Genomic DNA, 21,972 nt, shown 5'->3' on the forward strand with positions numbered 1-21,972 from the left:
CCTCGAAAATGAATTTGAAAACTCGTGTAATGTCTGCGACTGATTGTAGTTTTGGTCTGGCGTCACAAAAGCGCTGTCAAATCACTTGACATGCTGCATTAAGCTTTCCTGATGATTCAGGATTAAGTAAAAAAAAAAACAAGAACCGCAAAACAAAAGGCATGTACGTAATATAAACTAAATTTCATATTTGCCTAATTTACAGATGTCTCTCTATTTCAGTTACGCCTAGTTCCTCTGGAAGCTTCAGTGATGTGTTAATATTACTACCAATCACAATTTTTTTTGTCATCTCTTGCTGGTATAATTAAGATATCGGCATTGTAACTGCATTTCTGAGTTGTCGCAATTCTTCAGTGGGGTTTTTCGCCACTGAACATCAAAGCATATGACAACTAGCAACACCAAGCGATTACTATCAAGTGCTTCGCATCGTTTATATAACTCCCGAAGGAGTTTCTGTGTGAAATTTTTTCGAAGCCCCTAAATAGCCCACGAACCATAAATTTATCTATATATCACCCATAACGTGCTGTTTGAATGAACTTCCTGCGTGTTCATTATTCCAGGGCAGCGGTTTCTTATTCTGTGGTGGTCATTGTTTCCATAGTGACAGCCTGGTTTCCCATGGGGGATGTCGTCTTGTTTGATTTGTTAATAAATCTGTGAGTCGCGTCACCGATGTTGGGGGGGTTAGGTTCTGGCTCAAACAAAATAGGCCACAAAATGCAACATCATGCAAACTTTGGGCACATAGCGAGTAAAATACTAGCTGGTTCTCCCTCAAAGAGGTTCCAAAAATCTCCTCCCTGGCTGAGAATTTCTGTGGAATGCTCTCGTTTATGGCAATGCAGTGGCTCCCAGCATTCCTCATGTCAAACTTGGTGTTCGACTGAGGAATACTGGAAAGCTTGTTGAAGCTTTGAAACTTGTAGAGGCAGGCCAGCCGCCGTTTCATACTGTGAGTCCAAACTGAGAATGTTCCAAAGCAAAAAAGGGCCAGAGGTCACCTGCATGGATTACAGGCGTGAAGCTCGAAAAGTTGGCTTAATGAGTGGTGAAAAAGAATTCAGCAATCAACTTTCAGACTTCAAGTTAGTGTAATGACTCCACTAGAGCTGTAACCAACAAGCAGATTTGTGGTTCGGCATCAACTCTTCCCCTCCCTTTGTTAGAGCTTCGATCGAGTTTTCTTCATAATAGCCTCCAGGTGACTGAAGCTCTTCCTGGAAAATGTTTTCTCAGTGCAGTAACGGGTTTGTGATTTATTTGTGATGTATTGTGGAGTGCTTATGTGGCAAAGCCATGGACTTGTGAACTTAAAGGCAGCCACCCTCTGACGAGCTGAAGTAGTGGGCCTGAGGCACTTTGGCAGTGCAGCAAAAAGTCCACGCAGTCTACTTGCCGTTCTACTCGTGACAAGCAGAAACAGATCACTTTTCTGGCGAAAGTTTTATTGCTCCTAGAAGAACTGCCCACTTTCAGGGGAACGAGCACGCCTTCTTTAGTAGCATAACATTTTTAAGGCTAATTAATGTCTATATTTATCTTTCACCATTCGAACTCTGGTGATTCTCACAGTAATGAAATTGATGTAACCTGTACAAAATGAACTCCTCTTAGTTATTCAAAGTGCTTTTTTTTTTTCTCTGTCCGAGGCATTTTTTGCCACCTAAAAGCCACCCACCACGGTAGCTCAGTGGCTAAGGCATTGTGCTGCTGAGCACGAGGACGCGGGTTAGATTTCCGGCCGCGGCGGCCGCTTTTCTGATGGAGGCGAAAAACAAAAACGCCATTGTGTACGAGATTTGGGCACACAGTAAAGATCCCCAGGAGGTCAAAATTAATCCGGAGCCCTCCACTACAGCGCGCCTCATCGCGTTTTAACACGCCTCATGGCGCGTTAAACCCTACAATCAATCAATCAAGCCACCTAAATGCCTGCCCATTGTGAAATTTTTTTTTAGTGCCTCAATTTCTGATGCTCAAGTGTGTTTCTTGTAGGTTACCTATGCGTAAGCAGAGGAAGGGTGAAACAATAGAGAACCGAGGAGGCGCTTCTGGCAGCACCTCTTTTATTCTTCTTGGTTCCATCCTTTGTCCGCTTTTGTGCTGCACATTTGTACTGAACCAGTGGCAACCTGCCCAGCTCATTGTCCATCTACAATAGTGTGTCCTTTGGAATTTGCAAAATAGTGGAGCCTGTACAAGTGATTGATTGATTGATTGATTGATTGATTGATTGATTGATTGATTGATTGATTGATTGATTGATTGATTGATTGATTGATTGATTGATTGATTGATTGATTGATTGTGGCGCCGACGCAACGCAGGCGATGAGGCGGGCCGTAGTGGAGGGCTCCGGATTAATTTTGACCACTTGGGGATCTTTAACGTGCGCCAAAATCTCGTACACACGGGCATTTTTGCTTTTCGCCTCCATCAGAAAAGCGGCCACCGCAGCCGGGAATCGAGCCCGCGACCTCGTGCTCAGCAGCAGAACGCCTTAGCCACTGAGCCACCGTGGCGGGTAGCTTGTACAAGTGAATATTTCTACCAAATTACTTTTTCATAGATGGGACGTAAAAGCTTTATAAAGTGGCATATTTTGATAGGGACTACTCATCTGCATTATTGTGGTGACACCATGAGTTTATGTATTCATATCACTTGTGCCATTGATGCAGCATCTGACTGTGTACTGAATTATCGTTTATCTCACATAAAAACTATGAATACTTCATCGAAGTGCCAAAGCTCTAAAAAAGCCTTGCTGCAGTGTAAAACACCAAATTGCTGTATCAATTGGGTCAATTATATGCGAGGACAGTCATTCTGCCTTCATTCGTAATAGGTGTCATTTTTCACGAGGTCAGCTTCTATAAACGGGCATTGTTGTAGCAGTGATTTTAGTAGACACGTGTGAACTGTTCAGTCTGATTTTACAAAACTGCGAGCTTTTTGGTATTTTGAAAAACAGCACGATACAGTGATATCGAAGGTGCACATGACAGTGCTGACTCACACTGGAATTTGCAATGAGGGAAGCAGATCATATACGTTTTTCACCCATACCACGTGTACGTAACATCAACCAACTGAATGCAATGAAAGAGGAAGTAGAAATGCAAATGCCAGTCATACAGGATTCTAAACACCCTTAATCCACAACAGTCATGTGGTCTCTAGGATGGCATGTATCCTGCTCTGAGAATTGTCTCAAAATTCAATGTCTCTTTTTTTTTTTTTTTTTTAGTGTATGCACCCCCCCCCTCCCCCCCACACACACACACATACACACACTCAGTGCTGTTCATACATTTTGCCCACAACTTTCCAGGTTATCATGCTTGCTTGCACTGTGATGGAGTGATCATAATTTGTCTCTAGTTACTTGAATTTGGTAATGTACAATGAGGATAGCTGTAGTGTCACAGAATCTGTGCACATGAGCATCCCTGGCCCTTCAGGATGGTGCCTAGTGTTCCATGCCTAGGCACTATATGCAGTTGTGTAAGTAGAACTGGACCTGTGCTTTGACCACACTCATGCTCTTCCGTCGCTTGCCCCATCATCGCCATCTCACTCTCCTGCATTGTGCAGCTCGACCCTGGCGAGTTGACCATGTGATGCCGGGACCTGACTGCCTCGCCAGATGGTTCACCCCGACATCCTTGCCTGGAAAGCGCAGGGATCAGCCTCGGGCAGCCGTCGTGCCTTTGTGACATGTGGGGGCCCCGCACCAGCAGCAGCAGCACGCACTGAGGGAGGAGCTGCCAAGGCGACAGGGTCCGCAATGGGGAATCTGCTGTGCTGCGTCTGCAGGGAGCGCAAGTCTGGCCTCGATGATGCTCGCGGGGGGCGCACAAGGTATGGCTTCCACCGGAGGCAGAGCTCGCGATCACTTCCCGTCGAGGTGCGTGACGGCACCAGTGAACGGCGTCGATCAAGCTCTGCGTTCAGCTGGCACGGCGGGAGGGGCTCGCTGAGCACCCCGGCAACGAGCTACGTGGAGCACCTCATCCTCGAGACCCTGACCATCATCCGGACGCTCGTTGACAAGTAAGCACTGAGCCGGAACTCGCACAGGCTGTTTGGAGGGAAGCACTGTGCACGCAAGCGAGCAGGGAGCACTGGTAATGTACAGGTTTGTCACAGGTGTGCCACCATTGGCACCGAGCATCTCGCAATAGGGTGTTTGTTTCTATTTTTTGTATCATTGTTTGGTTGAGGGCCAGCGAATTGATCTTCGGATGGTGTTGGCATTGACCTCGTGGCTACTGGATTCCCAGAAGTGTCACTGGAATCTGCACAAGTCTGTTCTGGGATCGGTGTTGTATTACCTCTCTGGTGGAGCTCCTGGCGAACAATTGTTTTTCTTTTTGGCACTCTTTGGCCCTAGGTGCCCTTGCACCATTAAAATACACTTACTGCTTCTAGTTCTTGCAGAATTAGTGTAAGGTTGTACACATGCATTAAAAGAGTAGTTAGACATGAAATATCAGTGCTGTAAGCAACATGTCATAGACTTTTTAGTATGCTGGAATTCCTTCAAGCGAGTGCCAAAAGCAAAAACAAGAAAAAAAAACATTCAAGGACATTTTGTTTTCTCTTGATGTTGGGAAAGCGTGTTGGGAAAGGACGAGCCACTCATTTCAGAAGTACGCTAGAGCAGGACACTGAACAATTGCTGCCTTGCAACACCATTAAGAGCTCACGTGACTACTCATATTTGGATATTTGGCACTACCTCGTATGTCATGTCATGGAAACCTGCCGGCTGCCAGCAATAGAGGTTATCATCATACTTTGCTGAACCCAAACTGCACAATTACTTAATGTCAGTCTCCATCAAATGCAGCAACTTAAATTTTCAAGCTGCATTAGTTGCATTCACATTTTATCTGCTACCAATAATACCTAGGAACAAAAGAAACAAAAGCAGTTATATAAACAATTTAGTCAAGATCTCTATCCCATATACCATTTAGTCTTAGATGTCTATAAAATGGGCTTCCAAAAATGCAAGGATATGAATTCCTTCAAGGAAAGTAGATGCCCAACTGTTTAGGGAAATCTTCATTGTTCTGAGATGTGTACACTAGATCAAGGACTGTAGCCATATACAATGTGTTATAAAGGGACCATGAAGGCCATGAAGGCAACATATAAAGGGACCATGAAGGCAACATAGAACTTTGCTTTGTTAGAAAGATCGGGCAGTTCATAGCTTGTCTCTCAACAGGAACCACCGCCATCACTGACGAATTGGCATTTAAACGGTTAAATTGTAAATTACCCGTTTGCTTCATCATAATATCATGTACCAAGGGCGTGAAGGGACCAGCCATAAGCGAGCAGTCAGTAATGCAGACTTGTGCTTGCTTTCTAAGATAAACTTACACTCGGGAGTATATTTTGCCAGCATTATTCTAGTTTTAGAGCTACAGTAAGTGGGTTTGGTGAAATTCTGTTAGTGACTGCTTTTTGTAGACAGAGTAATGTGGTCTCTTTTCATACCACTTAAATTCTTGGTGGCCTCGAGGTCTTTTTTAAAATGCCAAAGAAACATGGCTAGGGTGGCATATTGGCTGTGACGCTTTAGTTTTGTAGTTTTGGTTCTTGTCTGTTTGCATAGGGAAACACAATCCAGTGTCCTAAAAATGGGCAGATTTAGCACAACACTTTTACGGTGGTACAGTAAAAGCTCGTTAATTCGAACTCAAAAGAGACCATAAAATTGTTCGATTTAGCAGGTGGGCGCTAGAATAAATGGGCATTGCACCACACTGCGCGGGCAGAACACAAAGAAGCTACCTCTGGACGTGTTATCGCGAATCAGGCGCTACTGCACGCTTGTTGCGCACCACGTGATGGAAGGCCCTTGCCAGCAACCGTGGCACAAAGAAAACCTGCAACGGCATGTGCCGGAGCAGTGGCGTCAGGGGCGCGGTGCCCGCTGCAGAAGCGAAATAAGCTGTCGCAGGCTAGCGTGCGCTAGTTTGGTTTGGATTTGCAACACATTGCAATCACTCTGGGCAGACTTCTGTGAGGACCGATGGAAACCAGGGGATCCCAGTTTGAATTAACCGTTCTGGATACCGTCACGTTCGAATTATTGGGAGTTTTCCCCCATTGAAATACCTATACAGGGCTGTGCCGGGACCAGGGTGTCAGTTTGAATTAACCGAGATTGAATTAATGGGCCTTTACTGTATTAGCAGATACCATTTAAAGTGTGCAAGATATTGGGGCTACCATAACACTGCAAGGATTCTAGCATAGCTATTGTTTCCATGCCCTGGCATTCACCTGGCTGCAGGGAAGGCAGGATAGGCGGCGACACCTGATGAGGTTGTTATAACCCAAGCACAACAAAGCATTAAGGATGTCACGTCGCATCCTATCCTTCCACACTTCCTCATCACGGTAATGGGTCATTTTAGACTTTAAGTTAGTGTTTCAGTTTGAACGCTGAGGTATGTATGTCATTTGTACTCTCTGCCCAGCATCATCTTGCATTTAGTGTAATTGCAGTGTCATGGTGATTACAGCTCAAGACACGATGAATAACACACAAGAAGCTTATCTGGGTCTTTCCTTCTCTTCTGTGTTTTCGTCTTGTTTTGTATGGTAATCAGCATGGATCTTTACCAACTAACCCAGCTCATCACACTTCTAAAGTCTCTTCTGTGACAGCTCCATTATACCTGCAGATCAATCAGGTGTCGCCCGCCAAGCCTAGCCACCCTTGAGGCCAGCATAGTATTAACTTAATGCTGGGTTTCCAAAAACAACGCTGGTTTCGCCACTAGATAGACCACATCGGTTGTTGAAAGGGAAGCGGAACTTCACAGGTCACTTTAACCCTTTAATTAAAGCCCAGCTGAAAATGGGTGGACCAAGTTGCTGATAACTCTTTATTCTCAAGATGATACGTTGTAATGATAGCAGCCACTTGTAGATGGTGCCTTGTGGTCAATCTCTTGGAGTCTTTGCTGCCAAATCATTACTGATTTCCCTTTTAAGCTTTCACACCTGAGTCATTCATAATTGCCTTACCGCTAGAAAATAACACTATCTTTATTTCCACCACAGTTAGTCCAAACTGCAACCCCAAAACACTCTTTAATTTTTGGTTGCTTTTGTCGGCGTCAGCCAATCTTACAGGTTTGTATCTTTGACATCACAGGGAATATGCGGGAAAGTAGCTGGTGAGTCACCACCCTTTCTTCTGTTTTTTGAATTGCGTAGCCTAGCATTAAAATTGGTATGGTTGTTATTCCTATGTGACGCCCTTTTGAATGACGCGAAGTTGTATGCTGTCTTCATGGGCTGTCGGAGTCCCGTTTTGTCCTACCTTAGGAAACACATTGCAGTGCAAAAGCGGGGGTTATCAGGAGGGTTTCCCAAGTTATTCTAGGAAACTCAGGAATGGCCTAGAAAGTTCGGTATTTTACGTTATTAAAGCTTAAGGCCGATTTGTGTTCTGATTCGGTCTCAGTGAAAAAAGTCACGAAATTACACAAGTTGGTTTCCACCACGCCACACTATCTCATGGTGTCCGCATCATCGTCTGCTGTGAAATTTGTGAAATTTGTGTGAAAAGCGATAACTATGACAATTATTCTTGCAGTTTGATTTCTTCAATCTACGCTGTGTTTCCTTAGTTTTCTGACAGGAAGAACAATGATGCACGTTTTTATCGTTGTCACTGTGCAAACCTATTCAAACCCTTGTTGCTCACGTTTCTCATCTGGCCATCTGTACTTTGCAGGCACTTGTTCATGCATTTTTCATGTCTTATTTATAGTAGCCTTAGTAAGTAAGTAAGCAATATGTTGCACTTACTCTATCGCATTTATCATCTTGTCACTTAATTGCAAACGGGCCTCTCCCTAATCACAAGCGTGTCTTTTCCTCACTCAGCAGTTGCATCTTCCCTATAACAGCATGTTTGTAAGAGTGGTATTAAATTCAATCATTTCCATATTAATGTGGTTGTTGATTAGAACTTTTTTTTTGTCTCGCTGTCTCTTGTAGTGGTTACCTAATAGCGAAACACTAATGCTACATATATATTGTACTAAGTGAAGGTATCACATTAGACAGAAAGCAGACTGGTGCTCTTAAAGGGACACTGAAGACAACCACCAAGTTGGTTTCAAACAAAAGTCTGACCTTCCCATAGCCATTTTAGTGTTAACTTGGTGCCGAAAGATGCCCTAATTGCTGAGAAATAGCTAATTGAACAACTCATTTCCATTCGCGTTGAACGACGCAAACAACGTCACGATAAACCGGAAGAAATCGAGGTAGCGGGGATGTATAGCAGCATAGAAGCAGCTGAATACAACACTACTTAGTACCAAGCTGTTTCGTCAGTTTCGCTCAAATCAGTCGTGCTTTTTTGAACTCGCGTGTCCTTTGCTGCTCTGCAGCTTTAAGCAAGAGTTTGTTCATGGGACCCGTGATCAGTGTTGATGCTTTGTTAAAGAAAAGCATAGCATCCTTTTTAGGCCGTGTCAAGGTTGGGATCGAACCAACCGCTCGCCCGCAGCCTCCTCGCGCCAACTCCTATAGTGTTACCAGTGTTACCAGTGTTACCGCTGCCGGCGTGGGTGAGTAGCTCCATCCAGGAGCAGCCAGGGAAGACATTACATACGCCACACATTGCGCACACTTGAAAATACTGGCTTTAGCCAAAATAAGCATTCCTGTGCTTTATTAATGCAGCAAAAAGGCAGCGGGTCATAATAGAAGTGGATATATGCACACAGTACTTTGCAAGGGTCACACAAGTATCTGGCAGAGTATTGCACCAGGTATTGCACCAATACCAAAACCAGTTTGTTGGCGTTTGGGACCACTACGTGATCTATCAGCTGGGCTCCAATCATATTGTTTCTAGCTTTCTTTTTATTTTTGACGTTCAAACATCACGCTACAAAAACTTCCAGTTAGGTTTTTATAAACTTACGGAGTATCGTTAAAATATTTGTCACAATTTTAACCACTACCGGTGTAAGTTGCATGGTATAGCTAGTAGCAGTGATACCAGTCTTCACGTTTTCACTAATTCCAACCTTATTTTAGAAAAGCTACGCATAAGAGTGGCATATACGTATTCTCGGTGAGCTATTCTATTGACCTGTTGAAACTTGTATTTTGCCTTCAATGTCCCTTTAAATGCAAATGAATATTGTTAGCCGAAAAAGACCGAGAATCACATTTCCAGGGAATAAGTTAAAAAGTGTGCCAAAATTGACTCCATGCTTTAGTAATTGGTAGTACAGATGAAGGTGCAAGTTGAAATGAGCAACTGACAGTCGCAGTATTCGAACTTTGGGCGTGCGAAGGTACAAGTTAAACTTGAGTGTTCAGAGGTCGTAAAACTTCATATGTAACGTTAGCTTCTAATAGCAAACATTCAACATTGTAATCTCGAGGATGTGAACAAGTGAGCAAATATCAATTTATTTTATTTAACCAGCTTCCATGAAATGGAATTAGCTCAAATGAATAAATTCTGGGTTTTTGTTTGTTTTGAAAATGTTGCAGCAGCTGCCTGTTATACACACCTACTGAACGGAACAAATTTCATGGTACCGTGTGGGTTTCACCTGATGATATTAAGCTTGATTTCATCTGTGAGAGAGTTTAAAGCAAATACTAAAATAGAAATCGTGGAGTGGGTCTAATGGTAACTTGTAATTTTGTAATTAGGACTTTTGTAAATGTTTTGTGAGCATTACAACAGTACAACACAGAAAGTAGTTTTTTTTTTGTATTTAAGAGGCGGTAATCAGTGATTCTAGCTCGTGTGCAACTAAGTCATAAGAATAGTACTTCAAGTTTTAAAAAATTTTGATTTTCGTCAGGTATTAACAACAAATGCTGGTGAACTAACAATTTAATTTGCACTAATCATTACATTTCAACTTCTTTCAGTGCAACCAGTGTCATTCAAATGTACTTGAAAAACATGCTTCTGTGCTTCAATGTATTTTTGTGAGCCAGCATAATGCGCGCCAGGCTAAAGCTTACCCCAGGATTATAGGTCACAGTTTTCACTGGTTAGTTTTGGTTTTGGCAGCTTGTAGCCGGGACCTAAGCGTGGCACCTGTACTGGGTGACATCCAACACCAGTAGGCACGTGAGTCTGCGAATTTGTGACTGTCTAGCCGAGTAGCCCCCCTGTTTCCATCATGCTCTCTCAACACATTGTAAGAGCGAATCACCCAGTATTTTGCTTTCACCTCCTGGTCTCGGAGCGCCTCATTGCACGGGTCTCAGCTCGAAGAATGTGTTTAGGGCTCTTCTTTCTCCAGGTACTTGGGCAAAAGCACACTGGCAAGCACAAGAGAAGTACAGCATGTCATTGTTACTACCCCAGGAGTGCGTTTTTCCCCTTTAAAGGGAGGAAACAGTCAAATGTCACCACGGCTTTTTTTTTTTTTGTGCATGTGTGTGTGTGTGTGTGTGTGTGTGTGTGTGTGTGTGTGTGTGTGTGTGTGTGTGTGTGTGTGTGTGTGTGAATATATACTGATATTTGAATATAAGGCGGGATATGACTTTGAGACTACGAATTTTGGAAAAAAAACCTCGTCTTGTATTCGAATAAATACAGTACTTGCAAGACTGCTCCTGTTTACTCCATCGCACCTTACCTTAGCAAGCGCAGATGGGTATGGTGGTAAACCGTCAACAGATTCAGGGTCTACATCATACACGCCAACACTTTTCTCACCGACCAACCACAAAAAACTTGCATGGGGTATCTGAAGACAGGGATTCTGGTTGCAAGCTGCCAGTCTATCATGTATTTGCTGTTTACCACGTCATCCTTTTTGTGTTTTGGAATCATTTTGGGCCATTCCGAGCAGCGGAAATAGGGAGCATTTTGTTGATGACAACAAACATCAATGTGGCGAGAGTGTGAAGTTGGGCTTGTTGGTGATGCATTAGCCTACATCAATGTGGCCTTTTCTCGTGCCCCGCGAGGATTTTTTTTGAGCCATCACAGCTGTCACTCTTAGCAGCTAATGACTTCATGATGAGGGGAAGACCTGCATGTTTGTAGCGCGTGTTTAGTTGGCAAGCGCTGATTTAATTTTTAGTGCCTCATACAGCCGTCAGAGACAGTAGTATGAAAAATACACTAGCCACATAGAGGTTACTTCTGCGCGGAGTAAACACCTTTCTCACTGAATCTGGTAGATCTCAACTGTCAATTCTAAGCCAATTTCATCAAAATATAAGGACAGTCTTTTTTTCTGAAGTAAGTGTGGGTCAGCTCATCAGAAAGGGGGTTGCAAGAACGAACCAGCATGCGTTAATGCTTCCTTTTTTCCATTTTTTAACGTCAGGCGGGCTTGTGCGTGAAGCAGTTGCATTATCATTTGCAGTGTACAGCGCTAAAGTGTAATTACAAAGGGTTAATTGTAATGGTGTAAGGCTCCTTGTTTACTTGGTTTACATTTGCTTGACGGGTTCAGCGACCTTTGATAGTGAAGTTTGGTGCAGTGCCGCATTACCCAAACGCACCAAAAACGTGCTTTCTCTTGAGAAATTCCATGCCCTTTTCCTCATTTGCGCGAATAAAAAAATCCAGAGCTGAGCAAAATTCAGCTTGCAGGATTAAATTATTCGCCATGGCAAATGCCTGTCATGTAGGTGGCTGTGGCGCGCGCCCCTTGCCTGCCCGGGTATGACGACGAGGTTGATGGACGGTGTCGCTGCCACGGAAGAGCAACACGCTTCTTTGGGTGTCGTACACTCCGTATAGAAGCCACTTACAAAGCATTGCAGTCCAGTCATAGGCTGCTACACCCGGGGAGCTTTTGCATTGCTATTTAGGTTCAATTTTTAAAGCACTTGTTGTTTTCTCTAAGCTTACTTTTTAAATACCTGTTGGGTTTGGTGGTTCATGTCAACAGCTTGCAGTGCAGACGCACAAAGGACGAAGGAAGAACGGTTCACCACAAGCGCTGTGGTGTACTGTTCTTCCTTTTTCCTTCATGTGTCTGTGCTGTAAATCGTTATTTTTTAACCTCGACTTTTCAACTAACTTTTTAACTGCAGTTCACAATATGTTTGGAGACACTTGTCACATTCAAGTGTTGTTTTTTGTATTTAAGAGCCTGTGTATCAGATAGTCCAAGAGCAATAGTGCCAGGCAAATCAAATCAGCATTTCGTCCTTACGGGTACAAGTCACTGAACGTTTTAGTTTTTGTATGTTATATTGATATTGCGGAACCTTTTATGGTTGCAAAGCTAGCAGAGTAAATGTTCTCTTTCATTCAGTGAGCATTTAGAGAATCCCGTTAGCTTGGCATAACACAAAGGGTGCTGCCATAAGCCTCGACTGTCTCTTGAACGCAGTGAGCAGGAGCCCCCCCCTTTCATGATCAAGCTGCACCTGATAGCTGACAAGGAATCTGGCTGGCTGCTGGTTGTTCGCTCCATGGTGAACGCCATCCCAATGGAAGACCCCCTGGGCCCTGCCGTCATCACCCTGATCCTCGACGACTGTCCCCTGCCAACCAAGGTGGCTTAGGAGCGCTCTCCCCCTCCTTTTCTCTCTCCCCCCGGAACAGGTCATCTGAGGTTATGCGTACCGGCTGACCTGAATCGCCGTTTCTGTAAAAGAAAACCTGAGGTGGCAATTACTTGTCACAAAGTGATTGCAGTAACACATGTATGACCACCTCTTAAATGTAAAATTCAAAGTATTGTTCATAGCTGCCTTGTTCTGAATAAGAGAGCTGTTATCTTCAGCCCCCAGTAGTAGCAAGCTGGAGTGTGCCCCGTACTGATGCCTTTGCACCGCAAGAGGCAATGCTGCTCCTTGCCATGACATGCAGAAAATAATGTTGCAACTCTCAGACATGCTCCAATTCAGTACCTTCTTTTCTTGTGGGTGAAGGTACATGTCCTTTTCACCAACCTTTTGAGCTCTGCAGAAATAATGTAGCGTTCTGCTCATGCTGTCATAGTAGCCTAAGCTCTCAACTACTAGTACGATTTTTTACTCGCACGGCTGATTTTTTATCACAATCTTTTTTCCATCTGTGTTTATATGTGTTGAACGTCTGTGGCATTGTTATCTTATGGATTCATTTTCTTTTTTGAAGGAATCCGTGGGGAAGTTGTCGCAGATGTTTCAACTGTCCAAAGAGCTGTCTATTAGTGGCAGGAGCAACCCAACGTTTCATCGGAACATTTGTGTCGTGCTTGGATGCATAGCCGAGAAACTTGCAGGTGAGGCCTGTTCCGTTGGTGCCAGCTTTTTGTGGTGACATTAATTCTGTGGGTTATTACTTTTGGTTGCCGTGGTGCCATGAGATTTATTGCTTCTTAGTGGGGAGAATTATAACACTGGGTGTTATTCAGCATAGGCAGAGATGAAACAAATATAAACTGCTCTTATGCTGCGACAAGTGGTATGTGTGTGGTGTGTATTGTTTGCTAGCTTCAAGCAGGGGCTCAGTGGTTAAGGCAGTGTGCTGCTGAGCCTAAGAAAGCAGGTTCGATTCCCGACCATGGTGGCCACTTTTCTGTTGGAGGCGAAAAGCAATAACACCCGTGTGTTCGGGATTTCGGTGCATATTAATGATCCCCAGGAGGTCAAAATTAATCCAGAGCCCTCCAGTTCTGCGCGCCTCGTAACCTGTGTAGGTTCGGCGCGTTAAGCCCCATAATCAATCAATTCAAGGTTTCATACTCCATGCCGTATTGCATGCTTGCCACAAGACACAGGTCTCGATAAGTGTACTTCTTAACTTGCTTCCTTCCACTTTGTTTTTGTTTGCTTTTTTTTTTTTACTTTTGTTTCTATCAAGCTTAACCCATTGCAATGTATGCACCCTCCTCCCCTATGTAAAGCCCTTAGGTTCTTACGATTTATTAAGAATCAAAGAAGAATCAAAGTCTTTATTTTTCCTTTTTGACAAAGGAGGGGGCAGCCGCAAGAAGCCGCTGGTTGAGGCGGTTTTAAACAAATTGAAAAAGCACTCGCGAGATATCATGTGCATCACATTGCACCCTCTCAGTCGTAAAGTGCACACATAATGAAACACAAATCACTCAGAAAAAAAGGAATCATCTTGTGACATACATCAGCACTTACCAAGATCAATATACACACACTTATACATAACTTAATTTGTTTCTATACAGGTTTATAAAATAATTTAAATAGTCATGATGGCCTCCAAGATCCGCAATAACATGCGAAAGTCAAATATAGAAAGAAATAAAAACAACATATCTACTGTTACGGTAACAGTGCAAATTCACATACAGTAGTATTCTACGAAGTATAGCATAGGTTATTTTCTACTATGAATTTTTTTATTTCTTCCTTAAAAACACCGGGAGCACAAGAGAAAATAATTATTCCTGACGTTTTATTAATTATGCTGACGCTCTGAAACAAGAAGGTTTGCCTGCCAAAGTTCATCCTCACTTTGGGTGCATGCCTTATTACGTCCCGGAGCGAGTACTGCATAGATAATGCAGGGTCTGTTGCCAAGGCCAACTTGTCATTGTACAGAATTTGTAGTAGTTTTAGGAATCAAAATCAAGCAAAAATGGTAGTGTAGCCTTTCAATGTATATCTTGAATCCGTATTAATTAAGGAAGTCTTTGTTAGTGAGATTTTGCAATTGTGTTCTCTTTTTTAAACAGGACCAAGCAGTGTCGCACTGCTGACAGAGGACACAATCGAGTACCTCATTGCAAACTTGGTAAGCAATAAAGTTCAGCACTTGGGATGAGTTTCTGGTGTGGATGGCATGATTTTGATAAGGCGCGAAAGAAGAAAACGGTGGGTCCAAAAACAAAGCAAAGTGTGGCTGTTAAGGAAAATACGCATGTACAAAAATAGTGATTAACGCTAGCTTGACCTTCGCCACGGCGATGTGCTGTGCCTCGACTGTATTCTGTGCCCATGGAAACTAGTGATCTCATCAGCAACTTAGAGGGGCTGTCATACTAGATGCTGTTATAAAGAACTGCAAACACGGCAAGCTGGCATTTGTTGTACCAAATACATGGCAGGTGTAATTTTTGACAACGTAAAAATAGTGTCACCTAATAGTACACATAAAAAGAGTGCGAAATGCAAAATACTATGTTTCAAACATGAACGCGCGCAACACAAATGGCTCACGACATTGGCGTTTTCGGAACCGAAACAATAGAAAAGGCAGCCATTACCTGCAGCCGGACGTGACGTACGTGATGGAATGGAAGCAGTCGCGATAGAACCGGTGGCAGCTCTGAGCCGCCTTCAAATGCGCGTGGTAGCGTTGCGTTTCACACTGTTATCAGACTATCTCCCTCTAACGTTTGCCCAGGATAATGGAGTTAGGCGCAATTCCAACATTGTGTTGCTATCAATCGAAATGAAGTAGGCCGCACGAAAGGTATTTTTCCATTAGAATAACTGCCGTTGTAGCAATATCCTTGGCATTGCGATTAAAAAAGCAGGTCCTGATTTACAAAGCTAGTTGCTCGTACGATACCGAAAAACAGCTTTGATTAGCCGGCGCCTCGCCTATCCCATCGCTCTCTTTAAAGGGAATAAACCGCATGCGGGCAGAGATCAATCACTATATTTACTATACATCACGTGCAAACAGCTTTGTGAATATCAGCCCACTATTTTACTCCTTGCTGCTCATCGAGAATCAAAATATAGGAGGGATCTGAAACTATAAGCCAGATTCCACAGCTAAATGATGCACTAAAACACGAAAAAAGTTACCTATCTGCCACTGTTTTCTACTTTCACCATAGACATGTGCTGTTGAAAACATTTTCCTTTCAAGTAAAATAAATCTAGCGCTCTACAAGAGTAAATTGGGAACCGAAAAAAAAATCAAGTTTGTTTAGGAGAGGAGCAGTTTCGTTAGCATTCGCACTTCGTGAAGACGACGGCTGATATTTGTGTGGGTGTATTTGTTAGCATGAGCAAGGCTGATTTTCATTCACTTAGTGAGTGAGGCAAAAGTCGCATAAATGCCTATACCTGCGTGTACAACAACATTAGTTAGGTGGCAAAATTTTGGACAAGTCTAAGGGATGGAGGCGGCGTTGTCCCTGCCCAAATATTGCAAATATTGGATGCTGAAGTGCAAGTGGTCAAGAAGTTATAAAAGATCCTTTTTTTTGTGTGTGTGATAGATGCAGTAGTAATGATGAATGTATGTTAAGTGTACGTGTCGCACTATTTTTTTTAGAAGAATCATTATTTTCAAGTAAAAAAAGTTTTACTAGCTCCAGAACGTTCGCAAGTGCATGAATAGTTTGTAGGCTTCTAATTTCTTTTATTGCACTGAAAAAAAGGAGGATATTGCTACATGTGTGGTTAGTTTTAAACATGTGATGGCAACGGCGATACGGCAAGTGGTGTAGCAGAGAAACCCCAGGTGAACGCGTCCCTGCGCCCGGCGGAGCGTCGTGCAAGTTGCTGGAGAACCGCGAGCTTCATGGGACAGGTTCCCCAACCTCCGTCACAGGCCACTCAGAACTTGTTTCGGTGATTCTTCGTTAGGTGCAAACGTCGTCTGCACGGAGCTACTTTTAACCACGATACCTATAGTTCATATCAGAAACTGCATGCAGCACTGCGGAGGCTACATTGTTGTCAGTAGCCTCCGCGAAGGCAAGCGAAAATAGGCGCCGGGGCCTTGCAGTTCCACCTACCGAGAGGGGAGACTGAAAGGTCCTTTCGAAACCCCTTCACGGTGAATTAGGCGCCCATCAGTGGGCCCTCTATTGACAACAATGTAGCCTCCACAGTGCTGCATGCAGCTTGTGGTATGAACTATAGTGTGTTCTGTGCTTACAAAGCTTATGATTTCGCCATGGTGATTTTAAGAGCATGAGACTACTTATTTGGATCAAATTTAGACAAAGAAAAATTTCAGTGCAGTTGGCTTTTGACCATAACTGGTACTATATCACTGCCGCAGGGTGCCACTAATTACAAGAAATGAAAGTGCAAAGAGCTATGCAAAAATGGGCTCCAGCACTCACTGACACCTGGTAAAGCATAAAATACATACCAAACAAAGAAAACAAAAAGGCATTAAAAAAACAAAGCTTAATCAAGCTGTACAGAGTTACCAGTTTGAGCTTGCTGGCAGGGTCCCTTACCTCAAAGATATGCAACCTCTCTGTCCAGAAAGATGAATGATGATGGCCCACTGAAGCATGATGCTCTCGTGTATGTGTGTGCGTGCGTGTGTGCACGCACACACTTTTTTCTTGATTTGCGAATCAAGAGAAGGTGGGTGGGTGGCCTAATTTTCTGAGGTTTCTTTTTTTTTGCGTTGGTCAGTATACAATTAAGAATTGTATCCTGATTGAAATTGTGAACATGCTCGTTTATTTTACAATGCACTTCTTCCAGTCTAATTTGCATGCTCTCAAAAATATATATATATTTTTTTTTTGCTCAGGATGTGCTTAATATTCCACTGGATAAATTGTCAGCCATTCAGCGCTTCACTTTTTCCATCTTTCTTTTCCTTTTTTTTCCATGCTGTTTTTTACGTAAAAGGAAGCTATTTCGAGTAAAAATTGGTGTTTATGTGTGCAGGCACAATTTATAACCGTGCTCACAGTTTGCAGAAGGCAGCCGTGCGGACTTGCGAATGTGTGATCACGATGGACCTCTCCCGTACCCACGTCACCCGGCGGCCGTGACGTCACGGCGAGAGGGTGGTTGGCAAAGCATGCAGACCTGCGCGCGGCGCATATGCAGTGAGGCTACATTAGACGTGGCAAAAATGGAATTTTTGTTCATGTGTTGGCTTTTCTGATGCCAGTGGGCAGCTATGCTCTCGGCTACGCAAATTGTGCGAGCAAAATCTATGGCATCAGACTCTTTCGCGTCCCCAAAGAGGTAAATTCGGCGGGTATTGTGGATGCGCGCAATGCGCTGAAGTGGCTGGCAGCCAAAGTAGAGACATGGTCTGCTCTTACTCATAGCAACATTTCCCATTCTCGAACTTCTGCTGTTCTTCAAAGCGCCGTCGTCTACATTGGCAGTCCACGCTGATTAGTGCCAAGAAACAATGCTGTTTGTCAACCATCTGCTATCACGCAGCACCAGCAGAAATTTGGTCCAATGAAATAGGGGAAAGGGGGGGGGGGGGGGGGGGGAATTTTCTTGCTGCTAAATATTGTCTTGTTTTGACGAGGTCGAGTACTGTATTAAAAAGACAATGAATTGCTAATCTGCTCAGGCGACGCGAAATAAATGTTTCGAAGAGCGATCCACGATAGCCCTATGCCTGCCGCCAGATCGACCACGACAAGTTTGGTCGTGTGGAAGGATTTGTTCAAGAACGAAATTTATTGCTTGTAAGTGCAATAAATTTTTACCCTGATCAATTATATTATGCCTTAAGGATGCGGCTAAACAGATACTTGCCATGCTCGCGTGTAGCATTGTGCCTTCACCGTGAAATGGGCCGCTCACGCGTCTCGAAAAACTAAAAAAATCAGTTTGCCCCAAGCGAACGGACTCAGTGAATGTAATTTTTTGTTGCGGTCTCCCGACGCTGACGTATGCAGCGGGCGTACAAGTCCACTAACTTTATATATCATGAAATAATGACTACCGCTAATTATTTCAGTGCCACTGTCGCAAGCTATATGCGCTAACCATATATGGCTGCTATGTGTACTCTCACAATGACAATGAACCATTTCGCGATTTCACTGGGGAAACAGCTAACAAAACAATCGGTCACTTACGTAGAGCAAGACATGATCGATATTTGTATTGGAATAATTTTTGGCTTTTGCTCTTGTTACGTTGTTACGTTTGTTACTTTGTTACATTGCTGCTTATTTTACTTTTTAATCCTTTCCCCCTCGACATGAAATCGTGCGTACGCCACTGTCGTCGGGCGATGCAAAGAGGCCAAGAACGGAGCGTATACGCTGCCTGAGGCACTGTGCTCAGCTTTAAGCGGACCTCGAAAAAAACAGTAAATGAGCTTTCCTTGGTATGTAGCAGAACACAAAGCATCTTAAAAAAACCATTTTTGGAATGCGTCGCGACAGCACCAACCTCCAGAATGGCTCGTTTAGGCTGTTCTGTCGCGCACTGATCAATTGACCGTACTGTACACAAGAAAGTGTTGCGGAGGTTGTAGGTGCAGAAAACTACATGGAGGGGCGACGGCCGCACCTAGTATAGCTAGCCCCACCCCCCTTCCCCCCCCCTCTACCCCTGTACTGTATGCGGCAAGCAAAGGGCCAAACCAATGGCACATCGTTTCTTTCGAGCGCTGCGCGGCCAGGCCGGGCTGTCAGCGCAAGTGCGTTCTGCCAACCACCGCTGCATTTCGCGGCCGCCAGCAGGCGCCACCAGTCGCGCGCGTGCGCTTCGTGACGTCACGGTGTTTACATACAGGGAGAGGTCCATTGGCATCACAAAATTGCAGAGGAGAATGTTGCAGTGGAAACAGTGCCTTTGCGTGCACTTCTCTCAAGAAATGTGTATAAATTAACCACAAAAATTCCTTGCATGGGCTGCGCACTGTAAACTTTACCCCTGATAAAGGGATTGGAAAGTGCTTTCTCTCCAGTTTCCCCGGCATGTGCATCTAGTGGAGAGCCAGGAATGGCTCTCTCCAGTAGCGACCCCCCACAGCACTGAAACTTCTCTTTGTTCAGAGCTGGCATGTGGGCTGCATGAGAGCCTTTCAGCAGGCCACATGTTTGTGCAGGGCTTTCTGCTTGCACACATGCCTTTTGTTGCCCTACAGTAAACGTCGTTTCTGGCTTGGAAATTAAATACGTCATTAACTTTTTTTTTCTTTTTTGCTCATGCAGGATCCTGTCACATGCAACACGTTGGTGATTCTATTCTCACTAATTGCCTTGGAAAAATTTGCTCAAACAAGTAAGGAATGTGTGTCTGTGCTTCCAGTTGTTTTTTTGTGTGCATTTCACCGAGAGGGACTTCAAAGTGAATACAAACAGCCCTATTTATATAAAGAGTGCTTCGTCCTTGCTGCAAACCTATCTTACGGGATAGGCCTTTTCCCGCAATCAGGTTTATTTTCCTTGCAGTTGTTCCAATTTTGCATGACTGATTAACTCTCTCATTTGCTTTTGCTGACACTTTGCTAGAGTTTTTTTAATTGAGAAGCAAGAGGGAAGTATGGTTGCCTCGTTGTTACTTGTGCTCTGCGGAAGTTTAGGACATCTTCCGAAGGGAAAAGTGCTTTTCCTTTCTGCCCCCCCTACTGCATTCAAATCTGTCGCTGCTTGTACTAGCAGAATGTTCATCTTACTCAAATTGCATACATTTTCATGTTTTAGTTTGAGAGGTCAGGGGGCAAAAAGGAAATCATTTTACCATCAGAAGGTTGCTCCATTTGTCTTGTTGTCCCAAAATGTTTTGTTGCTTTGCCTTGCCCAATGCACAATGCCATAGGCACCACAGAACTGAAGCTATCACATATCAGTTCACTAGAGAAAAAAAAAATTGATATATATATATATACAGTTGAACCCCTTTATAAGAGACACGTACCGGGGAGCAGTTTCTGTCTCTTATATAAGATGTCTCTTATAAGCAGGGTGCCATGTTTTTACCAACTGATCATCCCATAGTTCAATGTGGGCACCGTATGACTAAAATAAGCTCAAAAGAACGCTACAGCATGTTGAAAAAGATTCATTCTAATTAATGTTTGGCCCAAGCATTTATGAAACTTTGTTTGCTTCATGACTGTATTTACACTGTTTTTTACAACCAATTCTACAAGCTTTTTTTCCTTTCCTTGTTTGTGGAAGATGAATTGTAGATGTTGAGTTCACAAGCCTGATCAATAGCCAGAGCGCACAGCTTCTTCCGCTGTGTGCTCAGGCTATTCATTACGCTTGCAGGACTCAACATCTGCAGTGCTTCTTGATTGGGAGCTACGCGAGTGGGAGAGCTTGCATGTGCGATCGCGCTCCATTCAATGGACGGCAGTAAGCTTCAACCACTTCTGTAAGTTGCATTTTCATTGGCAGGGCTTCTCATTGTCATTTCATAGCTGACTGAACCACTTTGTGTTTGCTGAAGTTATAATAAATAGCGACTGCAGGTGTCTGTCGTCCACCTGTGCTTCCAGGATGGAAGCAACTGCAATTAGTGACTGGTGGCACTGCGTCTGAAGTTAAAATGTCTGTTACAAGCGAGATTATTGATTAAACTTCAAGGATGACTTGTCCCTTATAACCAATCTTCTACATCTGATGTCTGTTATAAAAGAGGTCGATTTAATGGGAGAGATAGGGCAGCCAACCATGTGGGTGAATAGTGTCTCTTATACCCATTTGTCTCTTACATCAGTGTCTCTTATAACGAGGTTCAACTGTGTATATATATATATATATATATATATATATATATATATATATATATATATATATATATATATATTATGGTGTGAACTTGTATGTGGCAGCTCTGGTTATTGGAGCAAGAAGCCTAGCTTGACATTGTTAGGTGTAACAAAAAGCCATGGGCCATGTTGGTTCAGCAGCAGCCTAACTTGGTACCCTACTTTAATTCTTAAAAGTTTGTTTTAGGTAGAAGCATGTGGTGAAAAAATGCAAGGAAATCTAATCTTGCTCTGTAAACACTGTTTCAGCCTTAACGATTATTGAAAATGTAAAAACGCTGCTTTTATTTTTCTGAAAACGTGGTTCCGAGTGATGTGATGCTAAGCCAGTTCACTAAACTGCACCAAAAAGCGCAATGTGCTACATCCTAACTTGCGCCAAACCTGCACCAAGCCTTGCTTTCTGTAGCTTGTAGAAACATGGCCAACCCCTAAAGCGCGTGATGCAGAATCGTCCATTTTTCTGTTGTTGTTGTTATCTTTTTGTATATCAGGTCCCCCTTGTTTAGGTCCTAACTGCGAAGCTGCTTCTGCGCAATGTA

General features: G+C 43.5%; 1 protein-coding gene across 1 annotated transcript in view; it reads left to right on the plus strand.

Moving 5' to 3' along the window:
• Positions 1-21,972, plus strand: part of LOC144155351 (RING finger and SPRY domain-containing protein 1-like) — a 77,307-nt gene that overhangs the window by 3,402 nt on the left and 51,933 nt on the right. Inside the window, exons 2-6 of the mRNA XM_077686722.1 lie at positions 3,607-4,065; positions 12,390-12,555; positions 13,142-13,268; positions 14,697-14,755; positions 19,866-19,935. Of these exons, the coding sequence (XP_077542848.1) occupies positions 3,659-4,065; positions 12,390-12,555; positions 13,142-13,268; positions 14,697-14,755; positions 19,866-19,935 (829 nt within the window). The 5' untranslated portion in view covers positions 3,607-3,658. The remainder of the gene's footprint in view (positions 1-3,606; positions 4,066-12,389; positions 12,556-13,141; positions 13,269-14,696; positions 14,756-19,865; positions 19,936-21,972) is intronic.

Source organism: Haemaphysalis longicornis, unplaced genomic scaffold (assembly GCF_048455015.1).
Source record: "Haemaphysalis longicornis isolate Haplotype H1 unplaced genomic scaffold, Haemaphysalis longicornis Haplotype H1 scaffold_1, whole genome shotgun sequence".
In the NCBI taxonomy this organism is placed as follows: Eukaryota; Metazoa; Arthropoda; class Arachnida; order Ixodida; family Ixodidae; genus Haemaphysalis; species Haemaphysalis longicornis.